This window comes from Nematolebias whitei, chromosome 3 (assembly GCF_014905685.2).
Source record: "Nematolebias whitei isolate Nwh7 chromosome 3, NemWhi1, whole genome shotgun sequence".
NCBI lineage: Eukaryota > Metazoa > Chordata > Actinopteri > Cyprinodontiformes > Rivulidae > Nematolebias > Nematolebias whitei.
Genome location: NC_056500.1, coordinates 26,917,792 through 26,939,197, shown reverse-complemented (window position 1 = coordinate 26,939,197; position 21,406 = coordinate 26,917,792). Strand labels below are relative to the sequence as shown.

The window sequence follows — 21,406 nt, the reverse complement described above, 5'->3', positions numbered from 1 at the left end:
CACAGCTGTCGTCTTTTCAACCCCTGCTGCATCATTTAATGTCCGAGTATTAGAATTAGAGCACCTCGTTATCTTTCATGGTTGGACTGATATCTTTGTGGCATTCTCAGTAAAAAGTCCTGCAGTTAGGCATGTAATAAATCTTACAGTGGGTCACTCTCAGGATGTGAGAACCTCAAGCTCGCTCAGTGTGTGGAGTGTACCGGTTCTTTACGACGGCTGGAAGCTGCACCCCGAGAGTCAAACTAAACATTACAGTTTTTATGAACTCGTGGATATTTAGCAAAAAAAGTGATTTCTTTAAAATAAATCTGTTTTACAGAGTTGAAACTGTAGTGCATCTTCTCATCTCCACAGCTGGTGTTGAGCTGCAGGTTACAGGAGTCTAAACTCAGCCCAAAGACCAGTTTAGTGATTAGTTTTTAGTTTGGAACTAAAAAGGTAAAAACTGAATCAATCGTGCATTTATCTTATTGCTGGGAGCAAAGCCAGAAGTCTGCACCTCGAGTTTCTCCACAAATCAGGCGCCTGTGTGTGACAGTGGAATAACTTTAGTCCCATTTTGACCCAAACAGACATCTGAGTGGATCCATGACTTCAGACTTGCATTCATTTCCTGAGGACTTGTCAGCCACTGCCTAACCTTCGACATGTCTCCAGCTCATCGGTTCCTGATGTCCCATGGGGACGTGGTGTCTCTGTCTCCAACGCGTTACTGTGGAAACACAGAACCTGTACAATACGTCCATGGGGTTTGTTTGGGGGAACCGTTATAGTTCCTGGCAAAAAGCACAAACAACTTTTTTATTTATTTACAAAACAGGAGCCGTGCAAAAGAACTGAAAGTTTCACATTTATGATTGTCCATAAAAAAGATGAAACTTCTGAATTTTTTTTTTTTTTTTTGTGGATGTTTCAGCTCAGTTCAAAAATAGCAACAAAGTGCAAAAAATAAACAAATGTAAACAGTTTATATTTCTAGTCAGTTTAAAAAAGAATGAAGGCTTAATTGCATATTTTTTAAGCAGCACCTGCAGCGGAGGGAGGCATTCGGAGTGCTGGGGGGGTGGGGGGCATGGGGGTGGGGGTCTACATGGGCCTCCTACTGGATTTAGAAGAGATGGCTAGGAGTAAAAGCTGACATACATCCAAAAGCAACAGACCTCATTCTTGGGATGCAGTTGGGTTACGAGTTTCTTAGGTTCTGCCGTCCTGATGGGAAGGTCTGGTGCATCGTTCATCCCAGACTGACGTCTGCACAGATCAACCGCTTCCACCTAAACAACGGCTCAGCAGCGTCCAGCTTCCCTTGGACGGTCTCTGGCTACAAACACACATATAAATATAAAATAATGTGTTTTTATATTTAAATGTGGTCAAGAGTTGTTTCCATGTTGCTGAATCTTGACTGATGTGTCTCCTTTGCCCCAGGACGGCACCGTCAGGACCATCTCGGGTCCTCCAGACCTCACTCAGTTACCCAGATACCAAGACTGGAACAGAGACAGAAACACATGAAAATGTTTTGACATTTATTTCCAAGAACAAAACTTCTAATAAAACAACCAGTGTGGGGTTTGGAAGAACTTTGTCCTGTAAGGCAAACTTAAGTTTACAAAAGCTTAAAACTCTAAACTCTTCATCTAAAATAATAACTCAGGTCTTCTGAACGGATTCTTTAGGTCCAGAGGACCTGATTTAATTTTTTTAGATTTTTTTTTACCTGGATTAATGAGCATGCATCAAGATATCTAAACTCTTCAGGTTTTGTTTGTTGTTTTTTAATCGGAAGCTCTCTGGATTGGAAGTTAAATGTCTTCATCTACAGAATTCCAGCTGTTTTTTAAAGGATACTTTATTGGGGGGGTACCATGTCTTGGATGGTTGAGAATCTACACCAGCACACAGTTCCCTGTGGTTAGAGCTCCATCCAACAAAGAAAAAAAAACATATTTGAACGCCATCCAGAACCACTGCTGTTCAAATGGATTGAGGCAAAGGGAAAAACAGTTCCATGGACCGACGGATCTGAGATTCTGTTTGGAAACCACAGAAGTCATGTCCTCCGTGGTAAAGGGAAGGACCATCTGGTCTATTAACAGCACACAGTTTAAAAGTATGGCTCGCTGATAGTATGGGGATGCATTAGTGCCTCCTACAACATATTTACCACCAAAGAGGAAGAGAATAACAATAACCTTGAAATTTGGAAGTTTTAGGCTCATTCAGCTGAGGCTCCTGTAATGTGTGCCTCCAGAGCAGAGTGATAGAGGAGAGCGGCATCAAGACTCAAACATGAAATAACAAATGAACTATGTTACAGCATGTCCTATTGAACACAGCTTTCCACCGAGCAGGCAGTCATGATTACAATAATGACCAAAATAATCATGATTGTATTTTTTCTCCATATCGAGCAGTCCTAAGATGATCTTGGACTAAGACAAATTTGGTAAAGTGCGGCGGGTGATATGCATTCCTTTAATTAATGACAGAGTTGACATCTCAGAGTCAGCAGAATAAAAACTAGGTGAGAAAGAGAGAACTGATTAGTTTTCTAAATCTGTCCAGGTTTTAGGATGAGCATCATAAAATGAGCAGGTTAAATGGTACGTACTGACCTGGGCTTGGTAGAGTCCACCTGGGTCCCGAGGAGTCACTCCAACAAAGGAGGACTGACTGGTAGGGGGCGTCCCAGGAGCAGAGTATGCTGTTGGTATTAAATGTAAACAGATGTTATCCACCAATATGGCAGCTCTCACAACTCAAGGTCAGTCAGTGCAGCAACTTTCAAAACTTTCACAAAGGAGCCACGTGTTTGAATAAAATGAGAGCAGGCTTTTGTTAAGACTGGTGCAAAACTGAACAGCCCTGTTCCACTGGCTCCACTTTGTCCTGGTTCAGTCTCTCCACTGGGTGGTCCCACCCACCTCAAGCTCTGGTCCTAGAACCTACCGGGTCGAGGTTCCAAACAAGTTGAGCTCAGTTGAACCTAGACTGCAGGACATAGATTGGTCCAGGAAAGGTGTCAATCATGAGAGCGTCCCCATCACCAGAATCAAACCACCATTTTTAAAAGCTCTGCAGTGTCCACTAAACACGTCTGTGCTTTTTCACTGAACACAGAATTCAGACGAAGCTAGACCAACGGGAATCAATTCATGGGCTTATGGGCTCAAACCGGTGGCGGAAAGGTGGCCTTGATGCCTCCACAACATTTTTTGGAAATAAAGGCAGGGGGTAGTGAATGTTCAGTGACTTTATTTCCACTGTTGCCCTTGTGCTTGCTCAGGATGGGAAACTGTGATGAAGTGAAGATTCAACACAATCTACAGGCAACATTTACTAACTGGCTTTTGTAACATGTGAATGTTTCTGTCCAGTGCCCTGAGAAGACTTCTGTTGTGACATGGTGCTATGTAAATTAAATGAACTGAATTGAATTTATTTCTCCTTTATTGTCATATCTATGTGTTTTATTCAATGGTATGTTTTCCAAGTTAGTTTAGATTCTTACCCATTTGTTTTTCGGTATTTTATATTAAAATCACTCCTTGTGTAGTCCATGTTTCAGTCTTTCCAGTGTCATGTTCATTCTGCCCTCAGTCAGCTCTCAGTGTTCAGTCAGCCTTCCACTCACACCTGTTCCTAGTCAATAATTATCCAGTTGCTGCCACACTCCACCCACCCTCTGTTCTATTTAAACGGTCTCTTGACACCATCTCACCAGCGGCTCATTATACTGGTTTAACCTTATGTCTTCGTCCTCCTTGTGCTCCTCTCGTGTTTCCCTAGTGTTGTCTTCTGTTGCAAGTTTTTGCCATCACGTCAGCTTTTAATACGTTCGTTAATAAATACATTTTTAGCTAAACCTCTGAGCTCCCAGTGTTTGCCTCCATTTGGGTCCAACACTGCACAGACAGTGACATTTATTTATTTGTTGGCGAGTTTCAAGCGGCTGCACTAAGATGACCTGCCTACAATGAGGCAACATTTAGAGACTGCGTAGAACCAAGTTAGGACAAATCAGAGTGAAGTGAGTCATGCTGAAATGAGACGATGCAATAATGACAGGAGGTTCTTGAATTTGTTCATATCCTCCATTTAGTTTGTCTTATTCTAATCTTATTTATACAGAAACACACTTATTCTGTGTACATGTACTATATGTGCATACAGTGAGTCTGTAACTACTTACTGGGTGATGTGGGGGAATTTGCCCCTCCTTCAGATGAGGAGGTGGAGGCCTTTGACTCTATGGGAGCAGATGGTCTAGGGAGGGGGGGTGCTGGTCCATGGGGTCCCAACAATTGAGAGGTGATGTAATGACTGGGCATTTTCACTTGAGTGCTGCCGTTGAGCTGGAAACATTCATAGAAACTTTAGTTACAGTTACAGTTTTCACAGGCAGGAGTGTGTATTGAAAATTAGGAGTGTGTATGCACAGGCAGGAGCGTGTATTCACAAGTGGAAGTGTGTACTGAAATCTAGGAATGTGTATTCACAGGCAGAAATATTGAAAGGTAGGAGTTTGTATTCACATGCAGAAGTGTGTATTCACAGGCAGAAATATGTATTGAAAGGTAGGAGTGTGCATTGAAAGGTAGGAGTGTGTATTGAAAGGCAGGAGTGTGTATTCACAGGCAGGAATGTGTATTCACAGGCAGCAGTGTGTATTAACAGGCAGAAGTGTGTATTCACAGGCAGGAGTGTGTATTCACAGGCAGGAGTGTGTACTAACAGGCAGAAGTGTGTATTCACAGGCAGGAGTGTGTATTCACAGGCAGAAGTGTGTATTCACAGGCAGGGGCGTGGCACTTGGTGCGCTCTTCTTCTCTTTCCTTTCTAAAACAAATAATAGATTTTTCATTTCCTCTTCAACGTTCTCACTCTCTTTCAGACTTTGTTTTTCTTTTCCATCTCTGACTCTTCTGTCTGAAAAATTTTGACTCCTCGGCTCCGTCCACCTCTGGGTCCGCATCTCCTTTCCTCAAACAGAAGCTGCAGCTCTTCAGTCAAAAACTGCCTCTTTTTTTGACTCAAACACACTAAAACTGACTAAACTAAACACTAAACACACTGAACTACACCCTAACTATAAAATCCAAACATCCTAAATACCACAAATCTCTCAAACCTCATGACTCACTCCCACTCTCGCTGTGTCTCTATTGCTGCTGAACTTCCTTGAGTTTCTCTTTTTCCTTCTTCCTGTAGATTTTTCAATGATTAACAAATAACTCTGAGATTCAGTAAAGGGGGGGGGGGGGGGGTTGTTGTTATTTGTACGGTAAGGGATGGGGTGTTTTCTTTGCAACTGCCTCTGTTATTTGGCAATAGGAATTTGGCGGTCAGATCCTTGGTGTGATGTCACACCTTATACAGGTATATGGAATTGAAGGGGCTGTTTCCAAAGCTGTGCCTAAACACCTTGAAATTGTCACAGAAACTATGTTTTTCAAACTAGTGTGCATTACATTTCAACATTTGCCAAATAACATAGGTATTTATTTGTCATGTCTCTATTATATTTAGCTAGATACATAATATGAAAAAATGGTGGGTGTTGGAATTTTAAAAAGACTCATAGTGAGTTCAAGGAGTTTGACAGACTGGTTTACTTACGGAGCTGGGGGACTGATTTGAAGGGTCACAGGGTAGTGAGACCAGATCCTTCAGGGGATCCTGAGCCAGGTGAGGAGGATAGCGGATTGCTCCATGAGAAAAGTAGGAAGAGGAAGAAAAGTGAAGCGATGAGGAGGGATGAGAACTCAGAGAGAGACCTGAGAAGAGAAAAATAAAAGTTTGCTTTCTGATAAAGAAAATGTGTGTTGCGGGGGGTTGGAGTGTGTAGTACGGACCACTGTGCACAGCTATGACTGGACGGTGGTGCTGAGTTAAGGAGCCCATTCTTGGGGAGTCCTCCTGGGGGGAGGGGCTGTCCATCTCCACTTTCTTGACTGGGGGAGACAAACCTGAAATACAAATACACAAACAAACTTTGCAATGGTGAACTCTGCCCACAAATGTACTAAAACTTCTTGTTTTGAACTTAACATACTCATCTGAACTGAGACGGCGCTGAAAATTTGTTAAAAGCTAAAGCTTTTAATGAAGCTCATGAGCAATGCATTAATTGTTCATGTTCACAATGTGTCTATAAATGCTCCCTATGATCCTATTACTAACATTTAAACACTAAAATAAGGTACAGTTAACATCCTGTGAGGAACTCTAGGACTTTTTTTGTGTCCTGAAACCAATTTAAACCATAGAAATAGGTAAACTGTAGCTAAAAGGAATAAAACAAATGCTAAAGCTAAAATCAGCCAAACAGTAGCTAAAACTGTTTAAAACATATATAAACATAAAACAGAGCCACTTTCAAAGAACAGTTTTTGAAGGATTTGAAGACATCTCAATGTTTCTCTATGGGGAACATATTTGAAAATAAATATAAATATTTAGAAAAATGTAAAAATCTATAAGTCACAGGGTGAGCAAGTAGAGTACTTCAGACAGTACATATACTGTAGTACACAATACTGTCAGAGGGTCATGCCTCAGTCACAGGGAGAATCTAGAAAATCATTATCTTCTGTGAAAACAGTGAATGCTGAGTGCAAAAAAACTTTTCTGAAGTTTGCTGAAGAAGCTGAAACTGAGTTGTTGAAGCTAAAAGAGCCTCACGTAAAAGAGAGGCAGCAGATTTCTGACTGAAAATCAGTGTAAAGACAAAGTGTGACGTGTACAGACTCAAACATTCAGATTAATGCACGTGTGCATGTATATGTTCCTGTGCACCTTTCCTTCATACATCCTGACAAACATGGAACTGAGAACACGTGACTCACCTGTAAATACATGGAGAAATGTCCTGCATGTGGAATTGTCCACTATGCATGGTCAGAAATTATATCTAGATGCAGCAAATTGAGGAATTTAATGGAATGTGAGTCAGAGACATTACTAAATAAGTAGTAGGATGTTAAAACATGCTTGCCACGCAAAGTGCTGTGATTGTGAGTGCAAAGATGTGGTTGTCATTGAATAAAGTGGGGGGGGGGGGTGCTGATCAGCGGTCAGAGTGCATTTGATTCTGAGACTTTTCCAACTTTATTCATGTTTAATAAGCTCATTACTGTAAACACAGAGACACTCTGGAGCTTGGTAAAAACTAAGATGTTTATTTATTAAATAGTTAAGAAACGAGTCACTGCACATCAATGGAGCGGTGCCATAAGGGAAGTTAATATAAAGTATCTGGGCATCCTACTGATGAGCTGTCCTCTCCAGGATAGGAGTGATGTTCTGTCTCAAGTGGAGGAATTCAATTATCAAAGGGTTTTGTTCACAGTGAGGGAGGAATAGAGTGTGAGAACAGTCAGATCCGTGCACCTTCTGCAGTAATGTGGACTCTGTGCTGGTCCATTGTGGGGAAAAGGGAGCTGAGCTGCAAGAAGCTCTGTTTACTGGTCTGTCTACGTTCCTACCCTCACCTATGTTCAGGGGGAACTCTAGGTAGTGAATGAAAGAACGAGATCGTCGATCCAGGAGGTCTAAATGAGTTTTCTCTGTAGGGTAACTGGACTCACCCTTAGAGATAGGATGAGAAGTTCAGTTATCCAGGAGAGACTTGGAATAGAGCTGCTGCTCTTCCGCTTCGAGATGAGCCATTTGAGGTGGTCCAGACATCTGGCAAGAATGATCCTATGGTGCCTCCCTAGGGAGGTTTTCTGGGCATGTCTGACTGGGGGGGGGGGGGGGGGGGGGGGGGGGGGGGGGGGGGGCTCGAGGTGTGGAGCAATGATCTCGTTCTTTCAGTCACTACCCAGAGTTCCTTCTGAACATAGGTGAGGGTAGGAACGTAGACAGACCAGTAAACAGAGGTTCTCCTTACAGCTCAGCTTCCTTTTCACCACAACAGACCGGCACAGAGTCCACAATGCTGCAGAACACATTGGAGGGACTATGTCTCTCAGCTGCTCTGGGGACACCTTGGAGTCCTCCCAGAAGAGCTGGAAGAGGTGGCTGTGGGAAGAGATGTCTGGACCTCCCTGCTCAAGCTGCTGCCCTTGAGACCTGAGTCCAGAACAAGATGATGGATGGATGGCTGAATGGCTGGATGGCTAGATGGATGGATTGCTGTATTGATGGATGGAATGGATGATGGATGATGGATGGCTGGCTAGCTGGCTGGCTGGCTGGCTGGATGGATGGATGGATGGGTGGATGGATGGGTGGATGGATGGATGGATGGATGGATGGATGGATTGATGGATTGATGAACTGATGGATTGATGGATTGAATGATGGATGGATGCTGGATGGATGGATGGATGGATGGCCTGTATGCGATGGTCTGTTACCTCCTTCTATGTCATCAGTCCAGTTTCTTGAGCTGCTTGCAGGAGATGAAGGTGAGTGGTAATACTCTCCTCCAGGACTGTCAGCATCCTCCTCTATGGAGCCAGATTTAAGACGTTTACTTCTGCAGACACAGACACCAAAACTGTTGTTCCAAAATGAAACTGTAGTGAATCTGAAAGAGTAAATGTTCAAGTGATCAGGGCTGGTGAGACAAGTGCTGGTCACTGGAAGTTCTCCACATTTCAACAAGAACTTTTTTTTAAAATCAGATTGCATACTAGCTAATGAGTACTTCACAAGTACTTCATTAGACTTACATTTTGGTTCCATTTAAAGTAAAATGAGATCGTCTTTTAATTAAACATTAAAAAGTTGGTTGTTTATTAGCATTTCATCTCAAGAAAACGTAAGTCGTCGATGGATTTAATTGTTTTCAGATAGTGTAGTCAGGCGGCACAGTGGCTCAGTTAATGGAGTTGTTGCCTCTCGGTGAGAGGGTCACTGGATCAAATCCTGGCTGGGGGCCTTTCTGGATGGAGTTTGCATTTTCTCTCCGTGCATGCGTGGGTTTTCTCCAGGTACTCCAGTTTCCTCCCACAGACCAAAAACATGCATATTGGTCTGACTGGTAACTCTAAATTGTCCCTAGGTGTGAGTGAGAGAAAGTGAATGGTTGTTTGTCTCTTTTGTTTTTATGTTCAAGGTGACTTTATTGTCATTTGCATCATGTGGTACATGAGGTGGAACAAAATTGCGTACTCAAGGTCCCAGTTACACAAAAAAATAGCAAAAATATAAAGTATAAAAAGAAACAGTATACAAGGATCTAAGATATACACTCAACAATAATAATGTAATATAATATGATGCATTAAACAGCAGCCTGAGTGTGTCCCTTTTATGTGTCCCTGTGATGGACTGAAGACCTGTCCAGGGTGTCCCTCGCCTCTCACACAGTGACTGCTGGATATGGACACCAATGACCCCTTGTGACCCAAAAAGGAAGAAACAGTTAAAGATAATGGATGGATGGATCATGGATAATGCATTCAGCTAAAGAAACACAAATTCATCCATCCATCCATTATCTTTAGTCGCTTCTTCCTTTTTGGGTCGCGGGTCATTGGTGCAAATCAAGTAAAAAAATTCTAGTGTAAGCATCCACCCAAAAAAACAAACTTAAAAAAACTGAATATAATTTAATCTGCTGGAATAAGCTTTAAAAATAAAGATATATAGATTTTCAAAAATTATTAATATTAATGATTACAATGGAATTTAAAACTGGAAATTTGAGGCTGTACCCACGTTTTCTGTCAGAGGTGAGAAATGTGCAGGTGTCAAAATATTTCTCTAGAGTTGCAGACAAGAGGTTGAGGTGATTGAAACTAAACTAGGGTGGGTCTGAGATGTTGGCAACAAAGCTAAGAGTATGAGACCCTCAGAACAAACCTGAGACTCCAGCCTCAACAGTCTCAGCTCGGTGAGGCGCTGGTTTAAGTATGTAGCATTAGTACTGACTAATGCTACATCAGACCATTTGGCGCATACTGTATGGTGTTAGACCGACATCTCTACTGTGGATTTCTCTCAGTAATCTGCTTCTTATTTCAGAGCAGATCCCAATTTTTCCGATGATCGTAACATTTTGGCTCATCCTGCTAACGTGTTAGGGTAAAATTAATAAATACAGCAGGTTGTTCACTTCCTGACACGGGGAAATACAAGGCAGTCGATGTTGAGTTTGACAACGAGTGTTTAGTAGAACATACCCGCTGGACGAAGTGCTGGCCAGTGACCGCTTCAGGCTGACCGGCTGGTTGATGGACTGGTTGAGGTCGTAGGACAGGTGACCCTGGAGATCCCCCATGGAGAAACCAGGTACAACTCCAGTTACAACGGGGACTAAATGTGGAGAGTACACACTGTTAAAACAGCAGGAAACAAATAATTTCATCACATCCAAAACTGCTCAGCTGAAACTCTGAGGACTTCCACCAAACTGAAACTTTTAAATCTGATACATTCAGGGCTTGGCATGTAGTACACACCACCTGTCACACCAGAGTTAGGAGCATCTTACGCTGAGACATCGAGTTGTTTGGTTTATGTTATGAAATTTTATAACGAGAACAGGAATAAAGGACTACAGGAAAGTCCCTGTTGTTAAGACTTCAAGTCAAAAGTTGACAGTATTTTCTGTGTAGGAATGACTGCTGTTAAAGTAAGCTATAGTAACACTTTTTGCCCCACTCCCCTCAGGAAGGAGGTTAAGGAGCATTAAGTGTAGAACCCCTAGACTGAGGAACAGCTTCTACCCTGAGGCTGTTAGACTCATGAATCTCTAACTATAATAATCACTGTGAAAAATCACATCATGTTGCTGCTGATCTGTTTCAATGTTGATGTGTTCATGCGTGCACATCTGCTCACAGACTCATGTTCATGTTTGTGCTGATGTTCAATGTTTTATGTTATGAGTGCTTAGTGTATATTTAGTTGATGTTTTTCTTAGTTCATATCTTAGATGTTATTACTGTTTTTCTTGTACATTTTATTGTTGGATGTAACTGGGACCTTGTGTACATAATTTCGCTCCACCACATGTACCACATGAGGTGCGAATGACAATAAAGAAACTCTGACTCTGACTCTGACCATGTTAAAGTCACGATATGTCAGCAAAGTAACGATTTTGTTTTTGTTTGATAAAAATGGTAACATACTTTTCAGTTTGACTGTAAATCTGTGTACAACTGCACCATGTCTGCTCTAAATGTGCAAAGATAATGATGATTTTCAGCAGAAAGGCTGTAAAATGACAGTATAGTTACAGTAAAATGAATGAAGGACACACCTGCAATTTATTTTAGAGTCCTTTTAGAAAACTATAAGAATTTCCCGTGATATGGGACAGGTTAATGGTTTAAGATGTGCAGAAGGAATAATTTTTAAAAGCAGATACAGAGGCCTTATTTTTATTTGTGTATTATATGTATAAATCTCTGTCTAATAACCTGAAGGACCTTATTTTTAGATTTACAGTGACACACACAGAGAAAGTTCAGTAAACTGCTAATGTTTTTCCTGTAAACATTTTATTATAAACAGAAACAGGTTGAAAGCACCAACGTCAAATTATCATAAACTGACTGATGCAACAGAATAACAACGTTTCATCAGAAATGAGTGTGACTCCAACCCAGGTTGGAGAAAGGTTAGAGCTGAAGTCAAATCAACTTACTTCTGGAAACCTGGACCAGCTCGGCAACACTAAAAACTCCTGAAGCCACAAAACTCTCCTGGAACTCTGGACCATCTGCAGAAACATAGCAGGGGACATAGACAGTGGGACACACGTGGGCGTCCAGATCAAATATGTTCATTCATGACATTACAGCTAAATGAAGTTTATCCATAGATATAGATATTATGAGACATAGTGCATATGCACATAGAATGCTGGGTAGTAAAAAGATCTGCTACCTATGGCGCCCGTCCGACTGTCCTCCTGATCAGAACCCACTCCAGCACGACTGGGGCTACTGGTCTGCTCTGCCTCTGTAGACCAAGACAGAGAAAGAACAACCTTGACTTTAGCTAATAAAACAGAAAAGGCTAAAGGAAACAAGACCAGGAGTGTTCGTCTCATGTTCCTACAAACACATTTAGCTGTTTTAGACAGAAATGTTGTCACTTCCTGTCATTTCAAAGCAGACGGACAGGTTTTTATGATCTGTTCAGTTAAAAACATTTCAAAGAAATTTATATATTCCAGATTTGTTGCATCCTCATGCTTCTGTCAGAGGAATGAGGTCAACAGCTCAACTCCTTTTGGACATCTGGTCATTGTTACTTTTTAAGAGTTATCAGAACCTCTGAGTTCCCAGAGCCTTTTGAGACAAATGTCAAAAGACTTCAGATGAAAAACCAATCTGCAGGGACTGACTGAAGGAGGTCTTGCCATCAGTCCCTCTGAGAAGCCGGGTGCTATATTTAATAAGTTTTTAGTACCAGTACTCAACAGGAGCAAAAACAAAAATGTCCACCTTCCCTTTTAACAGAGCGGGATAAACATCTATTGCAGTTTTTCTGTCTTAAGATCACACATGTTCTTATCCAAAGGCAGCAAGCTTGTATTGTTGAAAGTTTTTTATAAAGTACAACGAGTGTGTGGTAAAGAACCAGGCAGCACAGCCCTAACGTTAAAGAATACCTTTTTCTTGTACGTAGAAGGCGAGGTAGAGGTCGAGCTCTTTGACGGAAACAGAGATGTGGTGTGGCTGGACACAAAGGACAGGATTGGAGCATTGGCCTCCTTTCACCAGTCGCTCCCCATCGGTGCTTTCTAAAGGAATGCCTTTAAAAAGGATGACCATCACCAAATCTAACCTCCACACCTGGAGAAAAACACAAAGCAAGCGCTATGACAAAAGACAGTGTGCGACTTTGTTACATGTACGAACATTCACACTTTTATTGACTGTTTTACTGACAGTAAACAGTGGCTTCACCAAAATGTTTTGTTTTTAAATGAAGGCAAGACCGAGTGTATCTTCTCTGGCGATGATGCTGCCTGTAACTTTGGTGCTTTGACATCCAACTTAATGTTTGACAAGGATTTAAAGTTTGACAAACATATAGCTTTTGTAGTCAAGTCCAGCTTTTATCAGTTAAGTGTTTTAATCAAGGTCAAGCCTTTTTTAAATTGTCCGGACCTGGAAAAGGCCATTCATGCTTTTATCCGCTCAAGGCTCGACTACTGCAATGCTCTGAATGTAAGAATCTCCCAAACCTCCATCAGACATCTTCAAATGCACCAAAATGCTGGGGCCCGTCTTTTAACCAACACCCCCGACGTGAGCACATCACCCCTGTTTTATTTGCTATTCATTAATATTATTTATATTATTTATTAACCTTTATTTAACCAGGCTAATCCCATTTAGATCACAGATCTCTTTTGCAAGAGAGGCCTGAGCCTGAAGGCAGCCTAACATGCATGTTTTTGATCTGTGGGAGGAAACTGGAGTACCCAGAGAAAATCCACAAGAAGAACATGCAAACTCCACACAGAAAGACCCCAGGTCCAACCAGGGATTGTTGTGAGGCAACAGTGCTAAACACTAGCTGTCGTGTTGCCATTGAGCATTCATTATTATTCATTATTTTCTCTTGGTTAGAAAATGTACCAAAACATACACAGACAATATAAAATGTACCAAAACATTAAAAAAATCCAAAAACATGCTAACACATTAGATTTGAATGTTTTAGAATATTTTATAAGGTATGTGAATGTTTTGTACATTTTATAAAGTATGTCATTGTTTTTGTACATTTTACAACAATTGTAAATACTTTAATACATTCTATAACATGCATTATTTTTTAGTGTTTCATAATGAGCGTGATTGTTTTAGTACACTTTATACTTTATGTAAATGTTTTTGAACATTTTATAATGTATGTAAATGTTATTTTACATTTTATAATATGTGTGAATGTTTTTGTACGTTTTATAATGTCTGTAAATGTTCTGTACATTTTATACAGTATGTGAATGTTTTTGTACATTTTAAATTGTCTGTAAATGTTTTTGTGCATTTTATAAAGAGTGTGAGTGTTTTTGTACATTTTATAACGTATGTGAATATTTTTGTACATTATACAATGTCTAAATGTTTTGTACATTTTATACAGTATGTGAATGTTTTTGTACATTTTAAATTGTCTGTAAATGTTTTTGTGCCTTTTATAGAGTGTGAGTGTTTCTGTACATTTTATAAAGTGTGTGAGTGTTTTTGTACATTTCATAAAGTGCGTTAATGTTTTTTGTTCATTTTAAAAATTGTGTTGTTTTTGTACATTTTATAGTGTGTTAATGTTTTTGTACATTTTATAAAGTACGTTAACGTTTTTGTACATTTTATAAAGTGCGTTAATGTTTTTGTACATTTTATAAAGTACGTTAACGTTTTTGTACATTTTATAAAGTGCGTGAATGTTTTTGGACATTTTAAAATGTCTATAAATGTTTTTGTACATTTTATAACATGCACAAATGTTTTGTACATTTTACAAGGTTTGTACATGTTTTAGTACATTTTATGGTAAACTGACTACTTATAAAGCTCCTTTCTATCTTATGGAGATACTCAAAGTTCTTTACACTACAATCTGTGTCCTCATTTACCCGTTCATACAGCACTCTACTAGAGCTGTACAAAGCTAATTGAACAAATCATTCTAAAGAGACTAATCAGTGCTTTAGATCACATTCATACACTGATGGGACACACATCGGAGGCAATGACGGGTTCAGTGTCTTGACCAGGGACACTTCAACATGTGACTGTTGGTGGATTCGAACCCTCAACTCTTGCACTGGAGGTCGACTGCTCTAACCACTCACCCACAGCCGCCCCTGTAAATGTTTATGTATGTTTTATAACATCTGTGAATGTTTTTGTACACTTTATACTGTATGTAAATGTTTTTGTACATTTTGAAAAGTGTCTGTAGATTTTTGTACATGAGCGTGAATGTTTTTGTACGTTTTATAACAAGCATTATTGTTATTGTAGATTTCATAATGAGCGGGAATATTTTTGTACATTTTATAACATCTGTAAATGTTTTTATATGTCTTAGAACAAGCGTGAAAATTTTTGTTCATTTTGTAATGTGTATGAATTAGAGCTCAACCGATATATTGGCAGGACCGATATTTTAGGCCGATACAGGAATTTGAGAATATATTGGTATTGGTGATAATTGTCCCATTATGCGCTGATATAAACACTGGGAACAAGTCGTGTCCTTACGTGCAAAAAGAGTAATTGTACAGTGTATCCAGCAGAAGGAGCATGCAGAATACTTTTAAGTCATGGCCATTCGCTTTAAGTTACACTTTCAGTTTCAACACAGCCAAAGCAGGGGGCACTACTATGTAGTGTATTTTGTTGAACAGAGCATGGTAAGTTTATTGTAACTGAGCTGTACAACTATAATAAATTATCTTCAATCCTCCAACCCGCTTGTCTTTAGCTATGTACTTCTCAAATTAGCAAGCTAATGTTTAGATAATCTAGCATAGGCTATTGCTCTGTAAAACTTTATCCAGAACAATGAATCTAACAGAGGCAAAATATATCAGTGTTAGTAATGTTATAATTGTCGTCCTCAATGAAATGCATTGTTCGACTGAATCTTTACTTCTCTGCAAAATAAAATAAAAAATGCTGCAGTCAATGCTAATTAAACTTTCACCATATGTGACTGACTGTTTAACAATGAACAAGAAAGGGTGTTTCTTTGTTTAATTTATATTAATGTAGCACACTTGATACCTTTATGGTGAATAGTGGAGGATATAAAATATGAACACACATTAGGAACACTGTTTCAAGACTTCAAGTGTTAAAACAGTAGCTGTTTACTTAAATTCTTGGAGGTGGACAAAACTCAAAAATGTTCAGCCATTATATTGGTTATCAGCATTAGCACACCCTCCCAAAATCGGTATCGGCAATATTCAAAATTTACATTTTGGCTGGGATCTAGTATGAATGTTTTGTGCATTTTATAACATCTATAAATGTTTTTGTACATTCTATAATGTGCGTGATGGTTCTAGTACATTTCACGACAAGCGTGAATGTTTTCAAATGTTTTATAATAAGCTTGAATGTTTTTGCACGTTTTATACTGTATGTACATGTTTTTGTATGCTTTATAAAGTGTGTGAACGTTTTTTCTACATTTTATAATGTGCATGAAATTTTGGTACATGTTATAGTGTGAGTGGTTTTGTGTCCTGAGATGGTTTGGAAAAGAAAAAAATAAATACAAATAAATCCAATAATCACTTTAATGTTTCTGTCGACACCTGACCTGTTTTAGACCTTAATTATTGGTATTTTTATACTCTGTTATTTTTTATATTCTCTGTTATTTTTTATACCTTGTGTGATTCCTTGCGTATGCTCCTTTGTACTGAAACTCTGGCACAACAATTTCCTGAGAGATCAATAAAGTTCTATCTTATCTTACCTTGTGAATTGGCTCTACATACATAACTGGATTTAAATGTATAATTGAAATGCACAAAGCTGCAGAAACCGGTGTGTTTACCTTGTCAGCCTGTCGGAGGCAGTCTATGCGTCTCATCTTGCCTTTCTGGTCAGGGTTAGATAAGACACAGCATGCAGCCTTCTTCCCAGTGATGGACAGGACAAAGTCCTCTCTGCATTCAGGTCGAATGTCTTTTCTCAACTTAGCCAAAAGACGGCTGGCCCACTTCTGCTTTATCTAGCAACACAATTATAATGTACAAACAAACATGTTGATTAAACATTACACTGGCTAAATTTGTCTAGTAGAATTTTTGATTTGTTGAAGAATCTGAATGGGTTAAAATTAATAAACCAGATATGTTAATTTAGTTTAGCTGATAAATTTAAGAATATTTTTTAAATTAACTATTAATAAGACAAGTTTAGTTTAGTGTCACCTCTGCCTTCTCTCCCAGTAGTTCATCTTTGACAGCTCGCTCCTCTTCTTTGGTCATCCTCTTCTCATGTTTTTTGAAGTACTTCCTCTTCCTGGCCTGGAGGTTGAACCATGTGTAGGCGAAAGCACGGACCTGGGGCAGCAGAGCCTCAATGAATGGATGGAACTCATCCTACACAAGAAACAAAATCACATCATTACACAAACCATCCACACACTTATCATAAACCACTGTTCAAGTGCATCTCAATAAATTAAAATATCATCAAAATCCAGTATTTCACTTCAACTAGGAAACCTTGATCTTATACATTGTAGAAATGTCACTCTTTGAATTGAGTGACTGAATTAAATTGCCTTTTTAATTATATTCCAGGGTTTTCTCCAAGTTTCTGGCCTTAGCGGGGAGGTTTCCACAAGCATTAAATAAAAAATATCATAAGTAAATAAAATAAATAGTATGTTTAAACACATAAAAAATATAATTAAATAGTTTAATAACTTGACAGATTTTTTTTAATCAAAAGTGCAGATTTCCTCACTGCAGTGTTTCTTTGGGGCTTCTCAAAAACATTTTGTTGTTTTTGAGCAGGCTGTCACAGTTGAATTTAATCTAATAAAAGACCAAATATACAAACTAAATTACAGTTTTTGCACTGATCCTGTCAATTTTGTGTGTCTAGTTTGCCTGTATTGTTACCCATCATGCACTTTTTATTGTTCAAGTAGTTTTGGCAACGAGGAAGTCCATAGACATAACTCCCATGTGAGTGTTCACTGACCAAAATGTGATTACAGTAATAAATCTCATAATGCTGAACACTGAAAGTGTGTTTTTGACTTCATATTACTTGGACATTTTCAAAAGGGTGATATTTTAAAAATAATTATAGCTCTGGTAGTCTCTGCTCAGCACAAAATAACTGGAAATGACCAGTTTTACTTGCTATACTGACAGATTTCTCTCTTTGAATGACCATTTCATTCAAAGACATTATATTTTGAAGACTTTAGCTCTCAGATACCCAAACCTCTACTCCAAGTCTCTCCTGCTAATTGAACTTCTCAGCCTATCTCTAAGGGAGAGTCCAGCTTCCCTGCAGAGAAAACTTATTTAGACCACCTGGATCCATGATCTGGTTCTTTCAGTCAGTACCTGCAGCCATGCAGCTTGAGAAATGTGTTATTTAAAAAGAATCATTCTCCATAGAATTTTCCATCCAATCTTTATTTAGACAGGTTAATCCCATTGAGCCTCGAGGACTCATTTACAAGAGAGACCTGATTTTAACAAAGAATGATGACGCCAGCGGACAACAATAGACAATCATCTAAAGGATGCGTACAAATTGAGAATAACACGTGAAAATAAAATGGTATTAAAAAAATGTAACAAAAAAACAGCTAGGTTGTAAGGCGATGTAGAAAACTAAAAACAGGAACATGTCTGTATTGGTTTTTTCCCATGAACTTAGGTCAAGGTCGAGAACTTCAGGTAGCTTCAGCTTCAGAGTAAGATTGGATGTCTAATGCAGCACTGGGGACTTGGCAAGTTGCAAATAGAAGAAGACAGAAAAGGTAATGTAGGTCAGAGCATCCCTGATGTATCTTTACATTTCTGTGCCGATGACACAGTTGTTTATTGTCGAGCTAAAACAGTTGCTAAAGTTTTCCAGCTTTCGACATCATCCAGTCTGATTTGTTCCATCTCAAACTTGTCTTAAATGCTGATAAAACCAAAGGGATGTTTTCAAACAGGAAGTCGGTCCCAGCAGTTCTTCCTTTGATTTTATCCTCAAATGGTGTCTCTATTGAGTTTGTTGATTGCTACAAATATTTGGGTATCTTGATCAATTCACATCTCTCGTTTAAGCTCCATGTGGAAAACCTAGTAAAGAAACTGAAGGTTAAACTGGGTTTCTTTTTCAGAAACAGATCCTGTCTAACTCTGAATGCTAGGAAACGTCTTGTATCTGTGACTTTCCTTCCCTCCATTGATTACGGTGACATTATTTACATGAACGCTCCTACAAGAACCCTGCAGATGTTGGATGCTGTCTATCATGGTGCACTAAGATTCATAACTGGCTGTGATTATCGTACCCACCACTGCACCCTGTATTCACTGGTTAACTGGTCATCATTAACTTCACGCAGACTCTCTCACTGGTACATTTTCATCTTTAAATCACTTCTTGGTCTGCTGCCTTCATACATCTCCTCCTACATGTCTCTGCGTGAGTGCAGCTACAGCGTGCGCTCTCAGGACATTATTACCTGCAGTGTTCCCTCAGTACAGACTGAACTTGGCAAAAGGGCCTTCTCCTACTTCGCTCCTGTTTCCTGGAATATCTTGCAAAAATATCTGAAGCTCTCAACTTTGACCTCTCTAAGTGGCTTCAAACATCTGCTAAGTTCATGGCAAAAACCAAACAACAGACAGGTTCCTGTTTTTAGTTTTCTACATCATTTTACAACCTAGCTGTTTTTTTTTTAAATTCCATTTTCTTTCACTTGTTCTTTTCAGTTTGTATGCTTTCTTTTATAATTGTCTACTGTAGTATTTGTTGTCCACTGTTGTCATCACTCTTTGCTAAAATCAGGTCTCTCTTGTAAATGAGTCCCTGAGGCTCAATGGGATTAACCTGAATAAATAATGGTTGAACAAATTAATCTACATTTCTGAAGAAATCTTGAAGGACGACAATGCAGCTATTGTCCCTAATTCCAAAATCACCCTCCTTTTCTAAAATCCAACAGCAGTTCAGTTGGGACTTTATCATAATCATGATCATCATCATCATCATTATTATTATTATTGCTGTAATGATCTAAGATGACAAAGTGCCAACATCTTGATGAATAAACTGTAGAAGAAGGTCAACAGGTAACCACACACCTGTGTCCCTCACTTCCTGACACCACCTTTAATAAGACAGGCCGACAGAGTGAAAAGTGAGCTTCAACCATCACTGTGTGGAAAATTTTAGGATATATGATGCTGCAAGTAACAGAAGCACCAAGCCATCACAGATGAACGTTCTTCAGAGCTTTATAGAGGACATATCACCAGGTTAAAAAAAGCCTTTAAAAAATACTGAGCTCAGATCCAGTGGAAGTCAATGGGCACTGGGTGAGCAGACAACGTTTGGATGCATAAACCATATCAGAAGTGTAAAAAAAAGTTTTAAAAGTTTAAACAGCTCCAAAGTTAGAGTGACATCATCAGACTAAAACGTTCTGTGGTGAAATCCTCCATGTTAACTTGTAATTATATAAAAACTGTTAAACAGCAGTTCAGTCGTGGAAAGTCCAACTTCCTGTGACCTGTTTAAACTCTGAATGATGGCTCTGCTGTGAAGTCTGAGCTGGAGATCCAAACAAGACTGGGCTTACTCATTTCATTTTTTAATTTGAACCATATGATGTGCCGCCACCAAGAGTCAGAGCTCATCTTGGCTGAGCTGCACAATCTGATGTTTCATTTTTTAACAAGTTTTCCCAAGTTGATGGAATAAGAGTGAATCTTGAACTGGGATAGGGGTGTCCCGATACTAGTAATTTACAAGTACTTCAGTTTGAGTACTTGCCAATACCGCGTAGTTAATGAGTTATTAGTTAAACATTACACAGAGACTTTAGAAACACATTTCTCTTATTAAGAACACAGCCAACAATCTACTGTCTTAACATTAACTGCGTTTGTTTTAAAATGTCTCCAAACTGTGGACTTTTTTTTGTCGTCAGTTACTTGCAAAGTAGAAGAGGAAATTACATCGCCAAGCATAAAAGTGGTATCGGTCCAAAGTATCGGGGTATTTTTTATGACTATCGGGACGCCACTAATGAAAACAGAAGAATAGCATTCATCCTTTGGCATGACACAGTTAGTATCATCCACTGCCAGAAAATAATGGTGGACAATATCGATTTTGCCTGAGCCTGTTTTTTGGCAAAATATGTCATAAACCACAAGATGGATTTTAGTGAAAATTGCAAAAAGAAATTATTGGATGTAGATTTACACCTGAGCAGTGGGGAACCCTCAGGGTCTTCAAAGCCTCCAGATAAGTCCTAATAATTTACCACATATGAAACATGACATTTAGGAATTGTATTTACTATGTACTTTAAATAAAGTAAATATTTTCTATGTATACTGATGCTGCTCAATAATCCAGGTAGATAAATCTAACAAGGTTGGGTCAGGTCCTCTGGATGGATTCTTCTTTGTTCAAAAAGCGTTCAATACAAAAATTGAAATTCTTCTTTGTTGAAACATGAACAAGGAGGAGGAAGAAAAAAGAGTCTTGACATCCTTTTCAGAGACACCACCAAGTCATTGGTTCAGGTATGTTGACGACACCTGGGTTAAAATTAAATCTCAGGAAGTCCAACATTTTACTGACCACATCAACTCTGTGGATAAATACATCAAGTTCACACGAGAAGATGTAAAAAATGGCAGGTTGGCTTTCTTGGACTGTGAGGTCTCAGTCTCTGATAGAGGACATTTGCAAAC

The 21,406-nt window shown here is 39.2% G+C and overlaps 1 protein-coding gene across 1 annotated transcript in view; it reads right to left on the bottom strand.

The window, feature by feature from the left end:
• Positions 1-1,061: 1,061 nt before the first annotated feature.
• The window catches only part of nfic (nuclear factor I/C), a 21,167-nt gene continuing 822 nt past the window's right edge, over positions 1,062-21,406 (bottom strand). Inside the window, exons 2-13 of the mRNA XM_037674736.1 lie at positions 16,886-17,056; positions 16,507-16,683; positions 12,587-12,770; positions 11,857-11,931; positions 11,615-11,689; positions 10,143-10,275; positions 8,370-8,491; positions 5,862-5,975; positions 5,626-5,783; positions 4,199-4,361; positions 2,622-2,710; positions 1,062-1,493 (exon numbers count right to left, since the gene is read on the bottom strand). Coding sequence (XP_037530664.1) covers positions 1,473-1,493; positions 2,622-2,710; positions 4,199-4,361; positions 5,626-5,783; positions 5,862-5,975; positions 8,370-8,491; positions 10,143-10,275; positions 11,615-11,689; positions 11,857-11,931; positions 12,587-12,770; positions 16,507-16,683; positions 16,886-17,056 — 1,482 coding nt within the window. The 3' untranslated portion in view covers positions 1,062-1,472. The remainder of the gene's footprint in view (positions 1,494-2,621; positions 2,711-4,198; positions 4,362-5,625; positions 5,784-5,861; positions 5,976-8,369; positions 8,492-10,142; positions 10,276-11,614; positions 11,690-11,856; positions 11,932-12,586; positions 12,771-16,506; positions 16,684-16,885; positions 17,057-21,406) is intronic.